Source organism: Lissotriton helveticus, chromosome 3_1, assembly GCF_964261635.1.
Source record: "Lissotriton helveticus chromosome 3_1, aLisHel1.1, whole genome shotgun sequence".
Lineage (NCBI taxonomy): Eukaryota > Metazoa > Chordata > Amphibia > Caudata > Salamandridae > Lissotriton > Lissotriton helveticus.
The window spans coordinates 314,630,336-314,656,563 of NC_136061.1; the positions used below are offsets into that span (position 1 = coordinate 314,630,336).

A 26,228-nucleotide genomic window follows, 5' to 3' on the forward strand; every position below is an offset into this window, starting at 1 on the left:
TGCGTTCACGCGCAGCGGGTGCGCCGAAGGCACGCCAAAGGCAAGCCCATCTGTGCCCGTCCGCGCCTGGACCGTGCCCAGCGCCAGAACCCCTGGCCCCCGAAGATGCCAGCCCACCAGCCGCACCTACGACACCGCCACTCAACGCACTCAACACCGGCCGGATCCCCGGCTGCTACCGAGCCACCCCAAGACGCACCCACGGACCCTTCACCTGCCAATCCTGCAAATTCTCCTGCATCCGGATCTGCACCGCACCCGCCAAGCCGAGCACCAGCAGCAACCACCTGAAGTGCATCCTGCTCAACACCCGCTCCGTCCACAGACACGCCGTGGAACTGTGGAACCTGCTCAACACCACAGCTCCAGACGTCGCCTTCCTCACGGAAACATGGATGAACGCCTCCTCAGCGCACCACATCGCCATCCCGGACGGTTACAAGATCACCCGGAAGGACCGCACCAACCAGACAGGAGGAGGCATCGCCATCGTCCACAAGAACACCATCCACATCACGACCTACTCCGACAACACCCTCTCAACCGCCGAACATCTTCACTTCCAGATACACACCGACCCCAAGACCACACTCCGAGGTACCCTCATCTACAGACCTCCAGGACCTTGCACACAATTCAGCGAAGACATCGCAGACTTCATCAGCCCGCACGCCCTCGCCTCCTCCGACTACATCCTCCTAGGGGACCTCAACTTCCACCTGGAGAACAACAACGACAACAACACCACCACCCTGCTGGACAACCTCGGACTCAAGCAACTGGTCAACACCCCCACCCACTACGCCGGACACACGCTGGACCCAGTCTTCTCCTCCAGCAAGTACATCTCCTTCAGCCACTCCACCGGGCTCCACTGGACAGACCACAGCTGCGTCCACTTCAGCTTCAGAAGAACCACGACTCACCACCACCTGCAACAGGTTCCCCGCAGGAACTGGAACAAGATCACCACCGACCAGCTCACCACTTCCCTGAATCAGAACCCTCCCGCAAGTTCAACAGACCCCAACCAAGCAGCCAATAACCTCGCACAATGGATCACCAACTGCGCTGACGACCTCGCACCCCTGAAAAACCATCCCAGCAGGCCCGGCAGCAAGAAAACCTCCTGGTTCAACGACGACCTCAAGAAATCCAAGAAGAACTGCCGCACCCTCGAGAAAGCCTGGCGCAAAGACCCGACCACAAACAACATGACCTCCCTCAAGCTCGCCTCCCGCAAACACCACCAGCTGATCCACACCACCACGAAGACAGCATTCAAAGAACATCTAGACAACAACGCACACAACAGCAAGGAACTCTTCAGCATCGTCAAAAAGCTCTCCAACCCCAGCGCAGGAACCGACCCATGCCCCCACCACATCTTCAACAAGGCCGACTCCGTCATCGCACCCCAACTCCGGGACATCATCAACGCCTCCTTCAACATCGCCACCTTCCCGGAGAGCTGGAAGCATGCCGAACTCAGCGCCCTCCTGAAGAAACCATCAGCAGACCCCACCGACCTCAAAAACTACCGCCCCATCTCGCTCCTCCCTTTTCCTGCCAAAGTCATCAAGAAGACTGTCGACAGCTTGCCTCCTTCTTCGAGACGAATGGATCCCTCGAGCACTCGCAGACCGGCTTCCGAGCCAACCACATCACCGAAACCGCCCTCATCGCAGCTACTGACGACAACCGAGCCCTGCTCGACAACGGGGAAACAGCGGCCCTCATCCTCCTGGACCTCTCTGCAGCGTTCGATACTGTCTGCCACCGCACCCTAGTACAGCGCCTCAGCAACATCGGAATCCAAGAGAAGGCACTAGAGAGGATCATCTTGTTCCTCGCTGGAAGAACCCAGAGAGTCCGCCTCCCCCCGTTCAGATCTGAGGCCACCGAAGTCATCAGCGGCGTACCACAAGGATCATCACTCAGCCCCACCCTCTTCAACGTCTACATGAGCCCCCTTGCAGCCATCGCACGCCAACACAACCTCAACATCATCTCCTACACCGACGACACCCAGCTGATCCTCTCCCTCACCAACGACCCAACCACCGCCAGAACCAACCTACACGAAGGAATGAAAGACGTAGCCGAGTGGATGACGAACAGCCGCCTGAAACTGAACTCAGACAAGACGGAAGTCCTCATCCTGGGATCATCACCATCTGCCTGGGACGACTCCTGGTGGCCCCCTGCCCTGGGCAGCGCACCCAAACCAACGCACCACGCACGCAACCTGGGCTTCATCCTGGACTCCTCGCTCTCGATGACCAGACAAGTCAACGCCGTCTCTTCTTCATGTTTCAACATCCTACTCAAGCTACGAAAGATCTTCCGATGGATCCCCACCGAAACTAGGAAGACGGTGACCCAGGCACTCGTCATCAGCCGGCAGGACTACGGAAACACCCTCTACACCGGAACCACAGCCAAACTACAGAAAAGACTCCAACGCATCCAGAACGCCTCCGCACGACTCATCCTGGACATCCCCCGACACAGCCACATCTCCGGACACCTGAGAGACCTACACTGGCTCCCCGTCAGCAAGAGAATCACGTTCCGACTTCACACCCACAAGGCCCTCCACGACCTGGGCCCCAGGTACCTCAACAACCGCCTGACCTTCTACACTCCCACCCGTCAGCTACGATCGACCAGCCACGCCCTCGCCGCCGTTCCACGCATCCGAAGAGCCACCATGGGAGGTAGATCCTTCTCCTACCTGGAAGCCAAAACTTGGAACTCCCTCCCCATCCACCTCCGCCTGACCCAAGATCACCTCTCCTTCAGGAAGCAACTCAAGACCTGGCTGTTCGAACAGTAGCAGACCCCCCCCAAGCGCCTTGAGACCCTCCGGATGAGTAGCCCGCTATATAAATGTCTTGATTGATTGATTGATTGCTGACCTAGGTAGAATTGTACGAGTGCATTACGATTTTAGCAAAAATACGAAATGCACTTGGTGAGTGAATAAATACTTTGTTGTTACAGTAATGCCGTTAATTAGGCTGATGAAGATAAAACTATCATCTTATATAACGACGTATTCTAACTTTCCAATAAAACATATGTTTGCAGGAAATGCAGTATATTTTAAAGAGGATAATTTTAATAAAACGCGAGACTTAAGGGTAGCACTTATAAAGTTATACAGAAGACTCTAGGTCTCTCAAACTTATCAAAGGGATATAAAGAATTGCCATCAAATTGCGCTCATACCTTTTTGTTCGTGGTATCAGGCATATAACCATCGCGCCCCGTCTCTTCTGGTCAAAAACGCCGTGTTGTTTGTTTCTCTCTCAGGAGACATTATATAAGCCCGGCCAAGGCGCGGGAACCTAAATCTCCGTGTACTCTGACCCGGAAGTAATTTGACCCGGAAATGGTTTGCTATCATTCGTATTAGTTCCTAATAGAAAAAGCGGGTGCCATGTTTGAATGGGCTTACAAACCATCCACCGTCTGTTGCGATATAATCGCCGTTCTAAAATAATACATTAGTCTCGCACAAAATTACCCTGAGTGTCAAGAAAAATCAACTATTATAGATAGTACTAATTTCCTGGAAAGCGCGATGGTTATATGCCTGATACCACGAACAAAAAGGTACGAGCGCAATTTGATGGCAATTCTTTATATCCCTTTGATAAGTTTGAGAGACCTAGAGTCTTCTTTATAACTTTATAAGTACTACCCTTAAGTCTCGCGTTTTATTAAAATTATCCCATTTAAAATATACTGCATTTCCTGCAAACATATGTTTTATTGGAAAGTTAGAATAGGTCGTTATATAGGATGATAGTTTTATCTTCAGCAGCCTAATTAACGGTGTTACTGTAACAACAAAGTATTTATTCACTCACCAAGTGCATTTCGTATTTTTACTAAAATCGTAATGCACTCGTACAATACTACCTAGGTCAGCAAAGACGGTTTCCTTGATATAGAGAAAACTATAATCGTATATCTAACACAATAAGCCCAGTCTTATGGACTTTATGAGATTCGTATGTAAACGTCTGGGAGTGTGTAAACTTGATAAAAATCTCATGGAAATGTCTTAGAGTGTGCAAATTTGGTAATATCCTCATGCCTATGAGTATAAACTCGAAAATCTTATTTTTATATAGGCATGAAGAATACATATTTAAAACGTATGTGTAGTCAGTAGGATGACACACCTCGGTATGACATTGAGCTTTAACATCGTCAATACTATTAAAGGGAAGTTTGATAACAATATAAAATGGACAGATATTTTGTGTTGAAACCGCCTAATAAAATAGGAGAGTAAATTATAAAAAGACAGTATGTAAACCTGACAATGCAAAGTACCAAATGTACTATCAGTACTAAAATATCAATACGTTCACTCCATAGACTATCATGACTGAGGGATTGTGGAAGCAAATTAACATACAGTGGTATTTATTAAAGTTTGAAGATCACAAGCTATAGAGAAAAAGTTAACGACGGATATAAAGGTCAGTCATATTGGGACCATCAATGACATGACAACAGATGTGAGATATTGATCTGTTAATAGTAGAACTCGTGTGACTCAATTGATTTTCAGAATAAAACCGGAGCCCTTAAAAGAAAAATCCCTCTTCTTGTTGCCTACGTAAGGAAAATTGAGAAGTATAGTCCGTAAATTTATTGACTCGACTCAGCCCTGGGTAAGAAAACTTTGGTAAAACTGAAATTACCCATGTCTACATAAATTAAGAATGAATCTTAAAATCCTTATGATTCCTTTTTAGGCATATGAATTTCGATTGCCTGAATAATTGAAAAGATATGATCCTGAGTGTATAAGTTAATAAAGAGAACCATACATTAAACATTCGGTCAGAGCTAGACCAAAGGTGAGAATATACCCACAATGCCTAACCTCTGAAACAATGTGTTTCATATTAGGAGCTCTCAGAACTTCTTAAGGAGGTACTTAATTAAGAAAAACTGATCAAACGTGACAACTCACTAATATAGTGTCACATTTGTAATTAGACAAATTTTTCCTTTCTATTTTATAAGAATACAAGACAACCGGTTTGCGTTGGGATAATTTGGTGTAACTTGATACCTCACAGTAATTATAAAATGTTATATCAATGAAATATGTTAGATTAACTCAACTGTCCTTCAAATAAAAATGTTCACAGTTACATTATATTATATTTGTAATTTCAGGTACCCTGTACACACACATTGAGGAGAAAAAACTCTTTCTTTGCTGGTCCTGAGGAAGGTGGTACAAGTCCACCGAAACGCGCGTAGACCTGGCGTGGAGATTCACAATTAATATCTGTGTATCTCAACCTTAGAAACTGTTTGGGTTGCAAAAAGAAGTGTGTAGAACTGTATGAATGAGCAGGTGTGAATGTTGATAAGTGTGTGTTTGACAGGGTGCTTATTTTCCATTGTAAAACATTGTTTTTTATATATATTGTATTGTAAAGATAAAGGAATTGTCTATAGAGTTTTAATGTTGAAATGATTATAATTATTATTGATGAACACATGTGGAAAACAGTAAAAATAGAAAAAAGTCTTTTGTGATATACTCCAAAAAAAGGAAAAAAGGAATAAAATACTAAAAATTAGATAAAAATACTTGTGTACCTGTATTAATCTGAAGGCTTACTGTTTAATTATATGAGCTACGCCTTATAAGAAAGTATGGATAGGCCACGGGGGAACTTTATTATGTTTTCACCTTGGGGGTGCCCAGGAGTGGACATTTCACAGGAAAGCCAGGATGGGTTCCACAGCGGTATGAATACAGCGCTACGAGACCTCTGCGTAGCAGTGCGCTATATAAATACAAATACATTTACATTTATGTTCATCTGCATCTGCTTGCAGGGAGGCTGTCTGCTGGCTCGAAGTTAATGAGTTTTCCTTCTGGGAGGGGGTTGATTGCTTGGACACCTCTAAAGTGAGACTCCTGCACTAACGTTTAATTCTTGTTTCACGAGTTTTGAAGCTGCTCCTATAAAATGTGACTGCAGAAGGGTTGAGGTTTGCAGTTGGTGCTATAGTATAGGATGGAACCACTATCATGGTGATGGGCAGTACGGTTTTTGCAACAAGCACTGTCTTTTAAGAGGAATGTTGAAACAGGGCCATTAGCAGTGCAATGCTAACATATGCAATTGAAATAGAAATGCATTCAACACGAGGCTCTGACGTCATTGGCTGCTCTGCTCAGACAGCCATGCGGATCATTGCAGTGATAAAGAGGGCGCACATAGTTAGTCAAAGGCAGGCACATATCTGAATTTTACCATAGTTCAGCTAATATCGATTTAGAGGTGGACTTTGGTACAGCACTAAAGCACTCATCCTAAACCCACTTATGATTCTACCAAAACATATACATTCTTCTACCAGTCCCACTGACCAAAAGAAAGTTAAACATGTCTCGTTGTTAGCTAGATCGTGATGGCAGCTTCTTTTCTGTAGACATTTAAGACCAAGGGTGTGGATTGAGGAATAAGTTTTGTTGACATACCGTGGAAACTGTGTCAGGCTACTCTGCTGAAATGTGTCTCATGTCTTCTGTGCCCCGAGGGTATCCCAGCAACACACTTCCGGAGACGAGATCTGATGTTCAGGAAAAGTTTTGAAACAGTTTTGAAACAGTATTTTGCTGTTTTATAGATGCCCAGTTCCTTGCTGTAATTGTCAGCCCATTGTGTGTGTGCGCGCTGTTTTGGCTGATAAGGAGCTGCAGGCGCAGAGATACTTTGATTCGCCCAGGATCACACATCTTGGCAATTTTCTTTTCTGCCTAATAATGGCCTTGATACTCTCTGATGCACCTTCTCATAGGATGGTGGGTTATCAATATTAACTTTTCATCTTAACCGTTTCACTGCTATGGTGGAAGCGAACACACCTTGCAAGGGCTGTATATTTTTAAGTTTTCCTGATACCACCTGAAAATGCAGACATGTACGTTAACCCTCCTTAAAACACACCCACAAGTTTCACACACCCACAAGTTTCACGCCCCACGACTTTGAAATGTCACCAGCCGCCACTGTCTTTAATAATAGGACCCCTAATTCCGTCTGGCGTTTACCATGACCTTTTGAGTTTATTCAAATTCTGCCCCTCTCTGCATCAGCTGGCTTTACTGTGAGTGACAGCATTGTGCTCTTTCACAAGGAGCATATCAGCACACAAAGTAGGTTTGTTCAGTGCCAGGAACCACTGTGGCAGTGTGTACTTTTTTCAGGCTAAAAACAATTTTTGTTTTTGCCAATGGTTGTTATAATAGGGAGGCCCCGGCAGCTCGCATACCAATAAGGTTTTATAAAAGCAATGGCAAAAAAATAAAAAAATCACACATTGACAAATCTAAAAAGCCGACTACCAATTTCAGACCTACTGGCTTTGCCAATGCTTGTTAATTTTTGTTGCCCATAATCTTATTAAAACTGGTTGCACTGATTTTCCATTTTGAATATTTTTGGGAAATACTAGCATGCATCAACATATGTTACTAAATGATGCTGCAAGGAAATAGTACCTGACATTTTACAGTAGTTTAGCCCAAAAAATGTTTTTCCTGATTTCATTTTTAGGTCTTGACTACGCAGCGCGCATGCATTGCTTAGAAGACCTTTAACCGTCGTTCATGCTCTTTTTAAAAGCACATACTCGTGCTTGTTGTGGCATACACCTTGCAGGAGCGCACAGGGGCGCACCACAAGCAAGAGTATGTGCTTCTAAAAAGAGTTGATTGCGTGAGCACCACTCCCGCGCTCACCTCCTGCTCCCCCTCCCTCTCTCATGTGCGCTCCCAGGAAATAAAAGCAGAACTTGGATTTGTGTCTCACTCCCAGGCTCTTTCTCACTCTCTCTCTCCTCTCGCGTACTCTCTCTCTCTTTCTCTCGCCGTCTCTCTCTCTTGATTGTCATGCCCACCATTCTTTTGCACTTTTTAATCCTGTAAAATGTATGCTTCCTAAACTATGACGATTTCAGGTAATTAGATCTCAGTGTTTAGCAATATATGAACGACTTCAACATAAATTCACTAAAGAAAGATATACTTGCATTGTATTTTGGCTTCCCCCTTAATTAGGTATTTCAGATTTCTCATCAACTGCACGGTTGACTAAAGAGCTGTTTATTTTAATTGCAAGTATCCAAATATCATATTTACGTCATCATAGCTCACTAAATATCTACATATATTAATCTGTCAGTGTAATGGCACTTTACCCAAATAACCGCACATCATTACTGAATGTCTCACCATATTGGGGAAGTAAATTGAACGCCTTAATATATCAGTACATTCTCACAAAATATTCATTTTTACCGGTGTAGTGTCATTAAATACCTAAATATATTGATACATCAGTAAATGTCTTAATGTCAGCTTTAGTCATTGGTGGCAATCAGCAATCAGAAAACATTCAGTGAATCTGGTCTCTTATTTTCATCCATCATAATAGTGCTAATAGGCAGTCCGACTGCCACTCTCTGAGAGGAGTCGCTACAGCTCAAGGATGCCTCACCATCCTCCATACCCCGGTAGTTTATCAGTCTACTCAAATGACTGTCAATAACGCCAAGATCCCCACAACAGTCAGTACCACAACCGTCCGCAATAGAATAAAGAAAGTGTGGAAAACTGCCTTTTTGAGCATACCCTAAGCTTATTGTACGCATCCCTCTGGTTTGTTTATCTGCCACATTCCTCTTGATTCTCCGTTCAGGGATCCTACCTCAGCATAAAACTCTCGAAAATCTTTCCATTTCTATTTTAGTTATATACATACATCATTGTCATGAATTTGTTCATTGAACAAACTGATTTACGATCATTAGTTACCGCTTATATTTGTGAAATGTCGCTAAGTATCTACATAATATGGACTGTCAATGTAGCTCAAACTGTAATATATTAGTTAGGTGGTTTTAAATTCTTTAATCTGTCAATGAAATGTGACAAATCACCTTGCCCTCGCTGTGTTACACCAACACAACTCAAGTACAAACAAGAATTGGCATTGCGACCTTATAAGTATTTAGCCATGCAACAGTTGATGTTGTTGCACCAAGGATATTCTACTGCATTACTAAATACTTATAAGGTCCCAAAGGCGAGACCTATTGGCTATGCCAATGCTTGTTTTATGAACATTTTATCTGGAAAGCAAAGAATCATCATTCTTGCTTTCAAGCGTCTGCATATATTTGCATCAAATCAGAGAGCATTCTGGGAGCATTATACATAGCCTCATACTGCAAAACTTTGAAAACGTGTGTACCCATTTTTACACAGGAACCACTGTCAGTAGTGCAGTCAGAGCTTACATTTACTTAGAGCGCTCACCCTAATAATAAAGGCTTTCAATTAATAAACCATGAATACAGGTTTGAACAGCATTAACATAGGGACAAAAATATTGCCTTAACTGCAGACAGTGCTCTTCCCTGAGCAATAATGTGGTACTGCAAATTGGCAGCCAAAGGGTTTGTGCTGCAGGAGGTTGGGACTACTTGACCCTAGGACAAAATACACATGAAAACGTGTTGCCCTTGAACCCAAACTATATGTCCCGGGTGTCGGGCTATAGGAATTACACATCCCTGCTCGCGGCGAAAACCTGGAAGACCTCCCTTCTGTACCCACAGATCTCCCCCTCTCTATTGAAATTCCAGAGAGCACTCAAGACCTGGCTGTTCTTCTGAGAAACCTGAAGCGTCATTACCCTGAAGCGCCCGGATACCCTCTTGGGTGATTAGCCGTGCTACATAAATCCACTTGATTAGAGACCAGAGCAGCTGGAGTAGTTTGCACCGAACTCACATTATTTCTTACAAATTAATTACTTAATATTACCACTCACTTTCACTCTCACTCCAAAGAGTATCTCTTTGACAGCGTATTTTTCACAGCTCATTATCACAGCAATCACCACACTGGGAAGGGACTTCAGGGGTCATCTCTACCTACCGGATGTTAAAAAGAAGGAAAAAAACGTATGAATGTCACGCTGGGTCACCGATGAAGCAAGTGAACTAATAAGCCAGGATAGTGTGTCTGACGGGCCCAAAACCATTGTGTTTGAGACATGTTTAAACTGGCACTATTTGTTGTGATGTGTGATGTCATTGTGCAGAGACGCTCCAACGCCACTGTGAGAAGCCATATTTTAGTCAAAGAATCATATTGATAATTACACTCCATTATGGATGTGTCACAATGACCTGAATATAAACATTAAAAACAATTTGAAGAAAGTATTGAGAGGGTTTTTAACCACAAAAAGTGGGCAGATGATTGTTCCAATTAATTTATGTACCAGATTAATAAAGCGGACCCATGAGCAACATCAAGGTTTAACAGCTACCAAAAAGAGATTAAAATTACTTTATTGGTGGGCTGGTTTGGAAAAAACAGTGGAATTGCATGTTGGTTTGTGCGAACATTGCCAGCATTCTGACTAACGTTTGTCCACACGTGTTGCCCTATTAATTTCTATTGAACTTTCCACACAGAGCATGGGGAAAAGAGACAATCATTTTTTTAGGGTCCACAGGTATGTTGCCTGATGGAATGCTTTATCTTAACATATCAATGGGTTTCCATTCAGAGGGGGCTCATTATGATTTAATTTGTGAGCCACATGAAGTGTGATTACATTTTTGGAACGTGTGTAGTATTTAAGGGTATCCAAAAATCAGTATGTTTGACAATGGTGTCCAATTCACCTCTTTAGAGATGCAGGAATATCTGAGCAGCGCAGGTGTTGAACATATTACAGTAGTTTATACTCTCCATAGTGTACCTGGATGGTTAAACTAGTTAATAGAGTGTTTAAAGGAACGATTCAATGTGCTCCAGTTTCTGGCTTGGACACTGAAAAGACTTCAAGGGAGAGAATTTGAGGTAATCATATTACACCACATTCTACAACTGGTATAAATCCTTTCTGGTTGTTGAGATTCAAGGAACTTGTGTCGAAACTTTTATCTGCCTACATTTCATCTTCTATATTCTGTTCTAATGTTGCTTAATCAACCTAGGTGAATGACAGTGATTTGCTCACACAAAGAACGCAGATGGAGAAATAATTCTGCATGATACTCAATACAAAAATGTAGTGGTTGGTGAATGGGTGTCGGTAGGAAGACTTAACCATATTTCCAGGAGTCAGTCTAAGTTCTTCCTTCCGACACATATAACACAAGTAAGCACAGGTTATGTCAAGGTGGAAAATAGTCTATGGTAGAACGCAGGATTGCAAAAAAAAAAAAAAAAAAAAAAAAAGACTGGCATGGTAGTCTTAAATGTGTACAGTTGTTGGTATATGCAGGACGTTAGACATAAAACAAAAATGTGAGTAATTAGTCCCGCCATGTTGATCGACAAATTAATGTTGCACAGATGTGCGATCAAACGTGTGACTTGATGGATTTTAACATGAACTGTGTCCAAGGTATTAGCACTGGCACCAACAATGTACATGGAATTAGAAGCAACAGAGCGATAAAAGCACCTGTTTGATTCAAAGAATTTTTATGTTATTAGTATATTATTTACTAGTATAATTCTAGATATTGCATGGCATGTTTATATAGTATTTTGTTTGCTACTTTTTTTGAAAGAGGATCATTTATAACAATAGTTGTTAGCAATATTTTATTTTATTTGTTGTGAGGAAGTGTAACATTGTGAATGAAGATTTCTATCCTATGCAATAAATTAGTCACAGTCAAGTGCTACTGAGTGTGACTGTGGCCTCATGCTGTCACACACAACAGTCTCCGATTTCTAGGAGACAGCTGACAGAACTCGGAGACCAGTGCAGCTTGTGTTAGATAGCTCATTTTATATGGAGCACACTTTATTTATTTCTTGCAAATGAATTACTTCATACTACAACTCAGTTTCACCCTCACTATCGCTTGCAAAATGTTCCCTCATCAAGCACTACATAGATTTTGACCTGTCTATGAACCCCATGACAAGATATATTTTAAATAACTGTTTACATCCTGTAACTATGGCCCTCACTGTTGGCTTTTCACTTTCCTCACATTTTATCAACTTCTATATAAAGTACTTACTGCAACAGTACACCTTAGGAACAAGTATTTAGTTTAGTACTTTCTACAAAGTGCCACGTAAAGGGAAGTTTCATAGACCAGAAATTACCCAACTAAGGCACCAACCAACAAATCATGGAGATGAAGTGTGTCAAAGATGGTTGCTCCAACCTCCTCAGCAGTGTTCCCTGCCTCCTACAACCAGCTCTGGATAGATTTTTGGCTGTAAGGGAAAGGGGTGGATGGTCACCTGCTTGAGTGTCTCTTTTTCTTCAACTTATGTGTGTGTTCATTAGTGGCTGCACAATTGTACAGGTATCCATAAAAGAGCAACATCTACTCTTGCTGCTCGAAGCTGGGAGAGGCAGTGGAAGCCCAAAAAAATCTAGGTATGAGTAGGTGTGACACCCTAGTGCATTACAGGAAAGATAATAGGTAGTCTTGTACCTTACAGCTGCTAGGGCAGATACAAAGAAATGTATATGCTTGTTAAATGCCCGTTCTGTAACCAGAAATGCAGCATATAGCTAATCTATTTGTGGATGAAAGCATAGAAGTGTTTGCAGGGAACATAGCAAGGTTCTCGGAAACTCCTGAGGTACTTAAATGATACGTTTCCAGCATCAGTCAAAGCAACGTATGCTAATCACTAATGTAGAAGATGAGAGGGTGTTGCTGTAGTTTTTGGATTCATTTCACATTTACTCAAATTTTCATGAAGGTTTATTTATTATTTGAATATTACACTGTGATATCTCCTGCATGTTTTGATTTCTCCATCATAAGGGGAGTTACTTATTATCCACCTAATTATAACAAGATGTTTATGGGAGAATTTCGGGAATTCTATGACGATCTACAAATCCCAGGCATCAGGATTTAGCTCTTTGGAGAATTTTAATGTCAAGTGGATGACATCAAGCACTACATAGATTTTTGACCTGTCTATGAACCCCTTGACAAGATATATTTTAAATAACTGTTTATATCCTGTAACTATGGCCCTCACTGTTGGCTTTTTACTTTCCTCACATTTTATTAACTTCTATATAAAAGTACTTACTGCAATAGTACACCTTAGGAACAAGTATTTAGTTTAGTACTTTCTACTATGTTCTCTTTGGAGAATTTTAATGTCAAGTGGATGACGACGATTATGCCTTAGCTTGCAACATTAGAGGTTTTGTAAATGTTTTCGGTTTAATTCAGCATATCTTTCTCAATCCTAACACAAGTAATTTCCCAAACATCACTTTATAATCACTTTATAATTTAATCTACATCTACCAACCTTTAAGTCATTCTTATAACCGAGACAGGCAATGCATTAATTGGATTACAAACTGATACACCTCTAAAATAAATCACAATTTGGTTAAAATTGACGGAGATACATTTACGTTAAAAGGTTATCTTTAAAAAAAGGAGTAAAGAGAAAGTTGCGAATTTAGAATAATCTGCCACTGGCACATGGCTTAGAGAAGAACCCTTCAGATCTGTATAAAGTACAGCAAACCAAATGTAAATTGATGTGGATGCATTAGCACCTTCCAATAAGAAAAAAGGTAATTTGGACAAAAACGGGAATCAATCAGTGATATTTCTTGGCAAGCGGTAACTTAAAAGCCAAGGCCATAAAGTTGAGTGCAAAAGGCACATAGCCAAACTAGAGATAAATGAAAAATATTATATGCTTTACGAGAGAGTTTTTTTGTTGCAGCGAAGAGTGCTTTCTACAAAAAATGAATAATTTCAGTATTCATATCTCTTACAAATTGTTTAAAATATATTAAAGTGGCTGTGGGGCTCCAGATCAAACTTCAATAGTTCTGCAAATTATTGGGCACTGTTATTAATCCATTTTGAGTCTTAAAATCAAAATTAAATAGGAGAGATCTGAAGTCAGCGAGAAAACTTGATGATTCAATTTCTCTTTCAAATGTACGTTTTCAACACTTTAAAAAAAAAAAATTGCCACAGATGTAATGAACATAGTTTGGTCTATTCACCCTTCTGGCGAGATAGCTATTCGGCCTGCTTCTCTTATCAAATGACATATTAATTTATTTGCTGAAATATTGCTACAATACTGAACGAATCTTTACAGAGGGGAAAATACCTAGATATTTTAAAACATGGCATGCTTACTCCCCTTTTGAAAATGCCAGATTTCGATCCAAAGCTCCTACAAATTATTCGATTAGACATATACTGCCATTCCTGAAAATAGAAAAATTGGTGATTATGCAGGTGCCAAACTATTTGGTGATACACTCTCTCCTTCCAAGTTGCCTGCCAGGATATTAAGCCAAGCAACCTGTATAAAACAGGCACCCATAAGGCTCTATATTGTATTCATATTGCTTTCTTTCTGTAGTGTCACTCATCATGGACAAAACCTATCAAGGAACAAAATACTGAAAAGTAAATAAGTATAGATTTTTGTGAGAAAGTGCCATCTTTTTTGCATTGGTATGCCCCCACATTTTGCTGAACTGGTGATGTGCTTTGACTGAGTGTGCCCTGGGCTCCTGCCAGCCAGGTGCCCAGGGCCTGTGTCCCTTCCCTAAAACTGTGTTGAAACTGAAACCCAGTTGGCACCTCTGGCCACCTGTCAGTCCCTAGTAAATGGTACCCTAGGTACCCAGGGCATGGTGACCAGAGAAGACCCCTAAGGGCTGCAGCACTTATTGTGCCACCCTTAGGGGCCCTGTACACTGACACCCACACACTGCCTTGGCAGGCTGACTGTCTAAGTTCAGAACTAAACAAAGAGTCGATATGGCACAAATCCCTGTGTGCCATGCCCACAAAACCCACTGCCCAGACATACCTCCGTCACCCCTCTAGCTGGGTGCCCTATGCCAGTGGTGAGGTCACAGGTGCATGAGCCCTGTGCCCCTACAGTACCTAGAGCCATTCCTGGGCACTGTACGTGCAGTGCTGCCATTTAAGAGTATAAGGTGCTGGGAGGTCGTCATTATGAACTCTACAGCACCATGATGGCGTCACTGAAGACTAAGAAGTTTGATATCAAACTCCTCAGCACATTAAACCCGCACTGATGCCAGTGTGAGATTTAATGTCAAATGCACTACAGAGGGCATCTTAGAGATGCCCCCTGAAACCTAACCTACAAGCCACGTTCTGACTGTGTGGCTGCCGAGGCTGCCACCACCAGACATGTTTCTGGACCCTTGGGTCGAGAGCCTGCCGCTCTCAGGGGCCTGGAACAATGCAGATCCTGGGACGAGGTGCCAGGCCTCCACCCCCAGGATGGGCAGGGGAAGCTTCAAAGGCATACAGCCATTGTGAGCTTCTCCAGACAATTTGCTGTCCCCAGCAACTGGCCCCCACCGGTTCTGAACCCCACTCTGGCGGGAAACCCGATGTGAGGAAAGGGGGTGTGCCAGCCTATGCCAACCCCACCCCTCAGGTGAGAGAGGCGAGGTGAAGCACGACTCCGGCCATCTTGAAGATGGGGAGCCCTGCCCAACCACAGCTAGGCTCCTGCCCCCCCCACCCCCCACACCCCCCACAGGAGAGGATCAGGCTAGAGGGTGGAATCACCCCAGGGAAGGGACCCATTGGTCCCTGCCCTTGCCCTACCTTTAATGCCCCTAAATTTAGTATTTAGGGGCACCCCGAACCTTCCTTCCTCAGATCCCGATAAGACACCAAGAAAGAAGATCAAGAAGAAGAAGACCCGCCATGCAGCTGCTAACAACAGGACGACACCAACTGACTTGGCCCCAGCCCTACCGGCCTGTCGACCCTGGAACCTGCCCTGCTAAATCCCCGGCAACTCCTGCAGGACAGCAACCTTGGAAAACCCGGAGGACCTGCCTGCCTTGACCCTCTCAAAGACTGGGACTCACATGAGCAGAGGCTCTGCTCCAACAACCATAGCCCTGATGCCAGCTAGAAACCGCAAATCCAACCCACTCTGCACCCGCCGAGCCGTGCCCGAGTGATCCAAGACCACGAGGACGTCCCCCCGGCGACTGGGACCCGAAGTCCAGCGTCCAAAGACCCTCCTCGATGACCCAGACGACGCCTGCAGCCTCAGAACCAGGGACCACTCCAACCGCGACCAGCCAAGGGTAAGATTTCCCGACACCCAAAGACACCCCTGTACCCGGCGCCCCACGGCCCCCTGTGCCCTCCTTTGGGGTACTTACCTCTTCTCCAAGAACCCAACTTACCTCTCGAAGTGGTGGTCGCACCTGAAGAATCTCCATCCCCGGGCCTGCAGCCTTTGTTCACTTTGTAACTTTCCCATTGGATAATATTGAGAGCCGACGGCTCAAAAGCACCCTGCACCCAGCCGCCCGAGTGGTGCTGGAAGTGCAACTACTACCCTACTCTACTTCCCCACTTGCCCTGAGTAAGTGACCAGGAGCTCAGCTCCCACAGCCGTGTGGCTTGCCTGCTTGCAGCCACCAACCAAGGGCCCCCTACCCTCCATTGGATTGCATTGGGCCTACTCTCTCTGCACCCGGCTGCCCCTGTGCCGCTGAAGGTGTAACAACTGTACCTTTCCGACCCTGGGAGACCCCTGAGTCTATGCCCAGAACCTTAACCTCACCAGTCGAGTACTCACCTGAAAACCGATAACTCACTTTCCTTCCATAGGCTAACATTGACTGGTTTTCACTGAAATTTCTTCTGTGTGTTGAGTTTTGAAACTTTAAAATATTCCTCTAAAATCAGCCGAATAACGATTTCCGAAATACTCACCTGGGATCAGGAGAAAAACCAGTGCTGTACTTTCTAGCTCCGTACTGAACCGCAAAAGTAATCCTAACTGTACTTACCAGTTACCTGCATTTTCTTCCATAGGAAACCATTGGCTATTTTTCTCTGAAATTTCTTTTAAGTGTCGATTTTTGCAAATGACAAATATTCTTTAAAAATCGTACCAAATACTGAAAGATAAATACTTAACTGTCTTAGGTAGAGGTCCCAGTGCTGAACCTAGAAGTCCAGTACTGGATTACAAAAGTAACGAGAACCTACTTTACCTATGACTTGAATTTCCTTCCATAGGATAACATTGCTAGTTTTTCTCTGAAAAGTTTTGAAGTGTCAACTTTGAAAATACATTTATATCCTTTAAAAATTACAACTGTAACCAAAACGATTTTACTTAACAGTTTACAGCTTAGGTCCCGAGACTGAATCCAGGATCCAGTCATGTGGTTAGAAAAGTAATCCTGAAAGTAATCAACTGCATTTATGTAGAAAAACCCATTGAGCTCAATGTTAAATTGTGTTTAGAATTGTGTTGCCTATTGCAACCCCAGTAACTATTATACATACCAAGTCTATTGCTTTTCTGCAAAGTAATTACCTAAAGTCACTCATATTGAGAAAAGTATATTTTGATACCGGTTGGTTCTAAAACAACTATATCTTTTGATGTTAAAACGATTGGCCTAGAGTTCAGTTCTTGAGTGTGTGAAACCTTTTGCTGACTGAGTGTGTACAACAAATGTTTTACACTGTCCTCTGATACTGCCTTACTGCTCGACCAAGCTACCACTTTAGAGAGTAGGGTCAGATCTGACGTTAACCTCTGTTATACCTCTGGAGATTGGGGACTCTATACACAATTTACCTTACTTTGGTTCAGTATATATAGAGCCACTTTCTTACAATTTTCTATACACAATTCTATATCTATGTACCATGAACAGGACCCCTGCGAATCTCCTCATGGTAGGTCTTGATTGCGATAAATGACTGTGCCACAATTATTTTACAGTATAGTTATCATAGAAAGAGTTTGTAGGTTATAGACCTTTCATTTCAGGAGTTTTAATTTAGTTACAAGATACGTTTAGAGTTTCTCACTGTTTAAAACGTTGTAAATTCTGATATTCAACTCTTCCAATGCACTTCATTGTTTAGTTTTACTGATGATAAAGTGTCACTCTAAGTGTCACACATTTGACAGCTAATGTCATTCATAAATCATTGAAACCGTGGAAATGTCACACACATTCAATTTGAAAAGTTAGCAGCTGTGAGTGACATGTAGGTTACGGGCCAGTGTTTATCTCACTGAGAGAAATGTATAGGGGATAAGTGAGTGAATATGCGAGTTCTGATACCCCGTTCTCACTTAGGTGATATTCAAGTCAGCATCCTGAAAGTCCTGCTGTTGTTAATGGGCCCCTGCTGTTTGTGTTGATTCCAGGGTGTTTCATGTATTGAGAAATTGCAGTTACCTAGTAGGTTACTGTTATTTAGAACAGCCTCGCCACTGCCTAATTAACTGTGCTTTAGACAAACCCACGAACGCCTGCCTCTTCGAAAAGCTTTTGAATATACGCGCACCAGACTCTGCAATCCCAGCCTCGGAGCTGCACCTGTTCAAAATGCTGAGGGCGGCCAGTGGCATGCATAAACTCCCTTCGGTCGTCACCTTGTCAAGTCTTTATCGTTTCTCCAACTCCCACACACCCATCCCATGGTTGGCCTCTCTCTCATTCCACATGGCTGCAGTGTTTCCCATCCTCTCCAGGTCAGCATGTATGGATGGCTTATCCTTCAACCCACCCACATACCTGCTCAATGGCCTGCTGCACCTCGGGACTAAGATGCAATACAGCCTCCAGGTCATCGACCACCTGCAACTCTTCCTCCTCCATCCTGACACTGACAGCCAGCCAAACACAGCCACTTCCGGAAACCTGCGCTCTATGGAATACAGTCGAATCGGCAGGAGCGCACAAGAGACATAGAAAGAAGACTGGTACCAAATGTGTCGGCCATCTTGGTATTGGAGAACATGTAAATATAAATAAAAAAAATGGCTGGAACCTCTCGGGGAAACCAAGCGACAGAAAGGCAAACATACACACATAAGTACGTGCACACTCGCAGTCACACGATATGCAAACGACAGCAAAAATTTGACATTTTAATGTAGGTGTTCTATAATTGAATTGTATTCTATATTTCTATTTGTCAAACGAAATAGTATACTATTTGTGCGCCAGTTTCATGACGCTCTTGAACAGTTTCATTTGATCTAAACACGAATTGGTGCCATTTTAAAATGGCCGAGAAATTTTCCTCAACTGCCTGAAGTGTTCTTTCTGAACGCACCTCTTATCTTAGAATGGAGTAGCTCAGAGAAAGAATAGACATAGCTGCAAAGGTTTCAGATTGCTATGTGTGACATTTTCATAATTTCAGTGTTATTATGAGGGACATTTCAACGACTATGAGTGACACTTTCTTGCCAGCAAAATGTTATGTTAATAAAATTTATAAGAGCGCTTGATTGCCCAAAGGTGCCTTGGCACTAGCTTTGCTGCTATCAAGAAGAAATGGGGAAATAAGGAGGATGGAAGCTCATTCTGCATTAAACAACCCGGTTTCCAAAGCTTTCCTGAACATACCTAGATTGGGCATTGCTTGCAGGGCGAGAGAGTTCCAAGCCTTTGTTGCTCCAATTTCAAAACTTCTTCCACCCAGATCTTTTAAACCTGGAGACTACTGCACATTTGGCTGCTGTGGACCATAGTGTTCTACTTTTGTATCAAGCAATGAAGACGAGGGAAACATAAATATCGGAAGTTACAACCATGTGAGCAACAAGATGGTCTTTAGAATCGTGTTCAAACACACGTAGCTAAACTAAACTGGCGCGTATCATAACAAACATTAGACCATGTCCATCTCGTAAGGGGAAAAGTGATGAGGCCATAGTTCTTTTACGCTATAGCTACATGACTGTAAGACTGTTTTATATTAGTAGTACGTGGCCTCATTGAGCATAGTATGCTTCAGTAATGCTATGCACATTTTTTGCCATCTTATGAAACAGCCAACAAAAGGTAACATACTCATAGCTGACAAGTTTTTAGATTGCTTATGTGTGACAATTCAATGGTTTCAGTGCACTTATGATTGACATTCGGCTGCTAAATGTGTGACACTTAGAGTGACACTTTCGCACAAGTAAAACCAAGTAACAGACTGCATGGAAAGCAATACACATCAGAAATTGCAACCTTTTAAGTAATGAAAAGTTCTATAAATATCTTTAGACTGCTGCAAAACATCTGAAACAAAAGGTTACTAACCTACGACCCCTTAATATCAAGCGATACAAAATTGAATAAATCACCAAAAGACAGTATTTTTCCCCCTTAATTGCACACACTTTAACTGTAATTATAAGAAAAAAAAGTTTTAAAATGTGTTCTTGAGCTGCATGAATGATCCCTGGCTCATAGAGTAAACAAAGACAGAAAAGCCATGTTAAAAATTATTACAGATGATTGTTTGTTAATCTGTATTTAAGTATCATGGCCAGGCATTGTAGAATCTTGAAACATTGACATATCATCATTTTTTTCCCCTGGGAAATGCGGTAACCGTGATCCCTGCATCAAATTACAATACACCAGATACTGATGCAGCCCAGTGCTAGTACAATAGCATACTGTTAGAAAAAACTGAGAGGGACCCCATATACCAAACGAATAGGGTACTATACAATCATGCCTGTAAAAATGTTTCCTTTGGAAAGAACTCTAAGGCTAATACTGTTCACTGTATATCCTATTATACACCAAGCTCACACTCATTCAAACTACCCACATTCATGGAGGGAGCCATATAACTACATGCCGAAAACCCTAACTTATAAGTCTGAAGCAATAGTTTCACAGAAATATATCACTATGTTCATCGATTTTATCGAGGTTATTGTTAAAAAAGCATAAGCTTGACAATGTATATGTAATCAACACTTCTGGTCAATCAGAACATTGTCTACATAAAAAACATCAATTGCATAAATTTTATATTAAAAACATGTATCACATTAAAAAGGTAGAGTACATACAATAGACAGAAACTATGTCATTGGATGGCCCACATCAGTGATTACTTAATTTTAAGGCTGAGACCCGATACCATATAAATAATGAGCACTCAAAGGTCCCAGTGTCTTCACAGATTGTGTTCCTTAGGTAAAGCGTTGACGCATTTCGATGGAAACTGTATATAGCCATCTTTATCAAGACTGAGTTTTTCGTAACTCTCACAAACATATAGGTTAAAACTGGAGCAGTTAGGACCACCTCCTGCTGTAGTCAGGTGGAAACAAGGACATTCCGGGCATAAAGTTACCCGTAGGAGTCAAGGGCATACACCTATATCTATCCTATTTGGGTCCAAATGGAAAGTGTGCAGAATATCTTAGAAGGATCTGTATGACACCCGGTTTGTGGATATAACACAATGGTGTTTACTAAAGTCACAGGCATTGTTGCCTTGATCTGATGGTTTTTATAATTCTTGTAGTATTCTGTTTATCGTGAAGGGGACAGATATTGCAATTGTCTATTAAGGCCTTTAGTGCACTTTATAAGTTGTCTGTTGCACCAACAAAGATCCCTTTAATAATTAGGGTTTCTTAGCCTTTGCGCTGTCTTCGCATGTAATAACTTCTAGCGTCGTCCGGGTTTGGGACCTGTTAGACTTGGCATCTTTTGGCGTGTTTCCCCTGAGTTTTTGCTTTCTGACCTCCCGGTTTTTACTCTACTTTTGCTGGCGTTGTGTTGCTGCAGACTTTTCTCACTGCTGATCAGTGGTAACGTGCAAGTGCACCTGTGGTAAATTGTGTTATGGATTGGTGTTTCCATGATTGGATATCTGATTTACTTGTTAGTCCCTAGTAAAGTACACTGCGTGTGCCAGGGCCTGTGAATCAAATGCTACTAGTGGACCTGCAGCACAGATTGTGCCACCAACGTGAGTAGCACTGAAAAGGTAACTCAGACCCACCATTGCGGAGTCTGCATGCAGTTTGTATCTGCCATGTCGACTTGGCCAGTGCACACACTTGCCAGTCCCTCACCTTCCCTGTTCTTACATGTCAGCCACCCCTACGGTAGGCCCAAGGTACCTCTGTGGGTTGGGTGCACTGTATGTGAAAGATAGGACATGCCCTGGTGTGTTTAGCAGTCCCGATAGCGAATTGCAGCCAATTTAGTTTTTCGCTATTGCAAGGCTACCTGTTCACCATGGGACAGTATGGGGAGTTTGTTTATAACACCTTTTAAACATAACTGGCCCCGGGGAATTAGGTAGGAAAATAAAGTTTAGTATGCCTGAAGTCAGAATCTAAAGATGCATCTTTTAGTGAAGGTGATTTTTATATTCTGTGTTTGAAAATACCACTTTTAGAAAGTAGGTATTTTCTTGCTCAGTCATTCCGTTTGCCTGTGCTGGAATTTGGATTGCCTGTCTGGGTTTTGGGTGACAGAATGCTGGGGAGCAGGAGTAGCTCCATGTTGTTTAGGTGGGTCAGGAAAGGGTTGAATAGACCTGGGCTGCAATTGGGGAAGGGGAGGAGATTTACTTGCACCTCAAAGGGCCTGGTCTGCCTCTGACCATGACGTCTCCACCTCCTGCCAGGAAGTCACAGCAGAGAAGGAAGAACTGGTTCTGGCTTATCACAGACAATCTCTGCCTAAGAGATCAAAGGATTTTGGGATAAAATATTGGGGCTGAGACCCCTGAACTTTACAACTTTTTTGGAGCAAGAAGACTGCCTACAAGAAGAGCTGGAGAAGCTGTGAAGAGGAACTACCACTTTGCTGTGTGCTTTACTGCGTTGGCCTGCAGTGGCTGCCTCTATCTTGGGCAGTGAAAGGACTTTCTGCAATCTACTTTTGTGAGTTTCTTCAAGGGCTTCAGGTAGAGCTTACCCCCTGTTCAAGAAGTCTCAGCTACAGCAAAGACTTCAAGCTCTTCTGCCCTCAGCACTTGGGACTATGGGCTAGATGTAGATAAAGTACATTTACCGATTATAAAATACCGAATTTTACCAATTCGGTATTTTAGAATCGGTAAATGCAATGTAGGAAAAAAATTCTGTAAAAATCAGCGAATCGGTACGATTCGGTATTTAATTCCCATTTATTCCTATGGGCCTGGAGGCCCATAGGTAATGTGAATTACCGAATCGGTAAATACCGATTCGGTAAAATGGGGAAAGAGTCAAGGTTGGCAGGGTGTCACATTGACACCCTGTTGCACCCCTGAATAGTGCTTGTGTGCAAATGTGGCACACATAATGTATGTCTGCCACATGGTACAGGTGTAAATGCACAGATTTGCATTTACAGATGTATTCGTTATTTACCACCAACTAATAGTTGGTGGTAAATAACGAATCCTTAAAGCACAGAAGCACTCTTCAAAGTGCTTCCTACATGTCATTTACCGATTCGGTAAATACCGAATCGGTAAATGATGATTCAATAAATACCGAATCTGTAAATTGGCCACCTGCATCACAAAAGCCTAATTCCGGTCGGTAACGGCTGAAATTTGGTAATTTCGGCCATTACCGACCGGAGTAAGGCTTCCTACATCTGGCCCTATGTGTTTTGTGCTGCAACCATGGAAAAAGCAACTCAACGTCGTCTTCGATGCTGCTGCTAACTCCGTGTCCTGAAGGCACCACAGAGGGCAACGCTGCACCGCCACAACATCACCCTGGTCTCACCGATGACACTTGCTGACGCCGCCACTGAGCCGCTGCTCGCAGCGCGACCTGTGGGCACCGCCTCGTTTCACAACGACGCCTTGGCCTCCCCGACACTCCACATCGAAATCAACACCGCCACTTGTACCGAGGTTTGAGGGCACCACTCGTATAGTTACATGACGCATCACCCTCATCCCGCACCGTAACCTTGGTCTACCGACGCCGGCGCTATCAACTCCAGACGATAGCGCTCCAGCAATTACGACTACGCTGCTTGCACCGCGACCTGCCAGCACCGTGACGAGCACCGTATTCACTTCACACCACGACCCTGGTCTCACCGACGACGTCATCTGACCGCCACCACGGAGCCGCTGCTTGCACTGCGACCTGAGGGCACCGCACTCCGCATGGCTGCACTTTGCCCCGCAGCGCCCGCAGCCTGCTGATGCCAGCACTCCTGAATTCAACAGAGAGGAGTTCGATCTGCAACACGTGTAACTTCGAGGGCCCGACGACTCCTGTATCAACATCCAGAACTGATGCCTGCGGACACCGTGCTTTCGAAAGCTCAACGAGATGTCGCCGACGCCCTGCATTTCTAAAAGGTACTATTTGCGTGTCAGCCAGAACTGTTTGGATTTGTTTGTTCACGATGCAGTGATTGCCCCAGATGGAGCTATCGACTTCATGGAACTGTTTTTCAAGGTCATTTTGATAACTGAAGATTTCTAAGCACTGTATTGTGGATTTTTATCGTTCTTGGTATTGTCTTAAATATATAAAAATATTGGATATTTTTCTAAACTGGTGTGGTGTCCTTTTGTAGTGCTTACAATGTATTACTGTTGGTTATGGGCAAATGCTTTACACAGTGCTTCTTAAATAAGCCTGACTGCTCGTGCCAAGCTACCAAGGGGGTAAGCAGGGGTTATTTTAGGAGTGTAACTCCCTTATCCTGACTAAAGAGGTGGTTTCTGCCTGGCTTTAGCACATGCCCTAGCCTACCAAAAATCGAATTTCTAACAGAACCCAATTCATCTGTACATCAAAATACCTCTCTCTCATTACATGTATGTTTTGCCACAAGACCAACTGACAACAGAAACTAACATCAGTTGAGGAAGTGTTGCAAAACATACTTACGAGTGTTAACTCTAGGCTGTGTCCCTGCTGCTCCAAGCGGTTCTGAAACACCATGTCTACAGACAATCTCCACACTTCTCATCTCCAACTTCCCACAAACCAGTATCTCCTCCTCTGGTCAACCTCCCCACCCACTTCTACGCCCCACAGTCGATCCAGCCCCGCCCCTCCCCTACTTCATCACCCACTGCCCTAACTTCTCCCAACACCAGATACCAACAACCCACATCTCCCCAAATCATAACTGATGAACATAACTGGCCTCTGCTCAACTAACTCCTTTCCTCGTTCTCGCACCTCTCTCGAAGAATCAACATCCTCTCATCAGTTCCCATCTAATTGTCTCTCTATCCTCTGGTTGCTGCTCCTTCCTTAATACCTCACCAACCCTCTACCCCACACCCTCCTACATACCGAGAGACAGCCATCTACCCAGAACCAAACGGCACAATCTCCCATAGACATCTCAGAACAATCCAAGCTCCGAGAGAGTTATGCAGCTTCAAGTTACCCCCCACCCTCTATTCCCACAGTGGGCTACTCAATCTCCACCATTATCTCAGACCATAGGCAATCTAACACACACCATCCTGGTGTACGTTCATCCATTCTTAACTTGATACAAATCCCAACCTCCCTACCTGAACAGCCTAGACAGAAAGTCAACAGCTTCTCCTTGAACTGCATGCTATACAATTGTCGGTCTGCAGTTAGACACTGTCTAAAGAAACCTTATAATGAAGAACAGAGTAATGCAGAAACAAACCCATTTGTGTGTATGACCCCAGAAGTACCACCTATAACCTTAGATTCGGCTCATAAAAATATATTTTTGTCCAGAGGACAAGCTCTGGAGGGAGCAGAATTTCCAATATCTGCTATAACAAATAGTCCAGATGCACTATCCGTTCCATTCACCATAGGTCCAATTGTCCCGTTACAGGGTGTCTCACAAGTACATGCTATAACGATACCAAGCAGGACAGCAGGAAAAGATCATTCCTCACAAGAGATAAATAAGGAGGTGGTGGATCAGGATCAGAATGTATCATTCACACGAGAGAAAACTGTAACACAAAGGAGTGATGAGGGAAAGAGTAAACTCCAGCATAGAAGGGGAAGTAGAATCATTAATTAATATTTCAGAGAGAGGTTTTGAAACACCAAATGGAGGTCCCCAGGAAATAACAGGAAAGGTTTTACTAATGGGAAATCAAAAATTAAATGTTCATGTAACACAAAGAACAGGAGAAACTAGTGGGGAGTCCCAGAATGAGGAGACAGGAACATCAATATGGCCATCACCAGAGGAACATGATGAATGGATTAGGGGCATTATATCTACAACAAGTGCAAAGGGTAGTGTGGGTTGAAAAGAAAAAATAGTGGAAAATGATACCCATACTATACTAATATTGACAGACTAAAAGTGTTATTGGAAGAAATTACATTGGGAACAATTAGTCCA

At 43.2% G+C, this 26,228-nt stretch overlaps 1 protein-coding gene across 2 annotated transcripts in view; it reads right to left on the bottom strand.

The window, feature by feature from the left end:
- The window catches only part of VPS53 (VPS53 subunit of GARP complex), a 1,098,026-nt gene extending 1,079,223 nt beyond the window's left edge, over positions 1-18,803 (bottom strand). For both annotated transcript variants that reach the window (XM_078679873.1, XM_078679872.1), the window contains exon 1: positions 18,666-18,803. In XM_078679873.1, coding sequence (XP_078535999.1) covers positions 18,666-18,749 — 84 coding nt within the window. In that variant the 5' untranslated portion in view covers positions 18,750-18,803. The remainder of the gene's footprint in view (positions 1-18,665) is intronic.
- Positions 18,804-26,228: the final 7,425 nt, after the last annotated feature.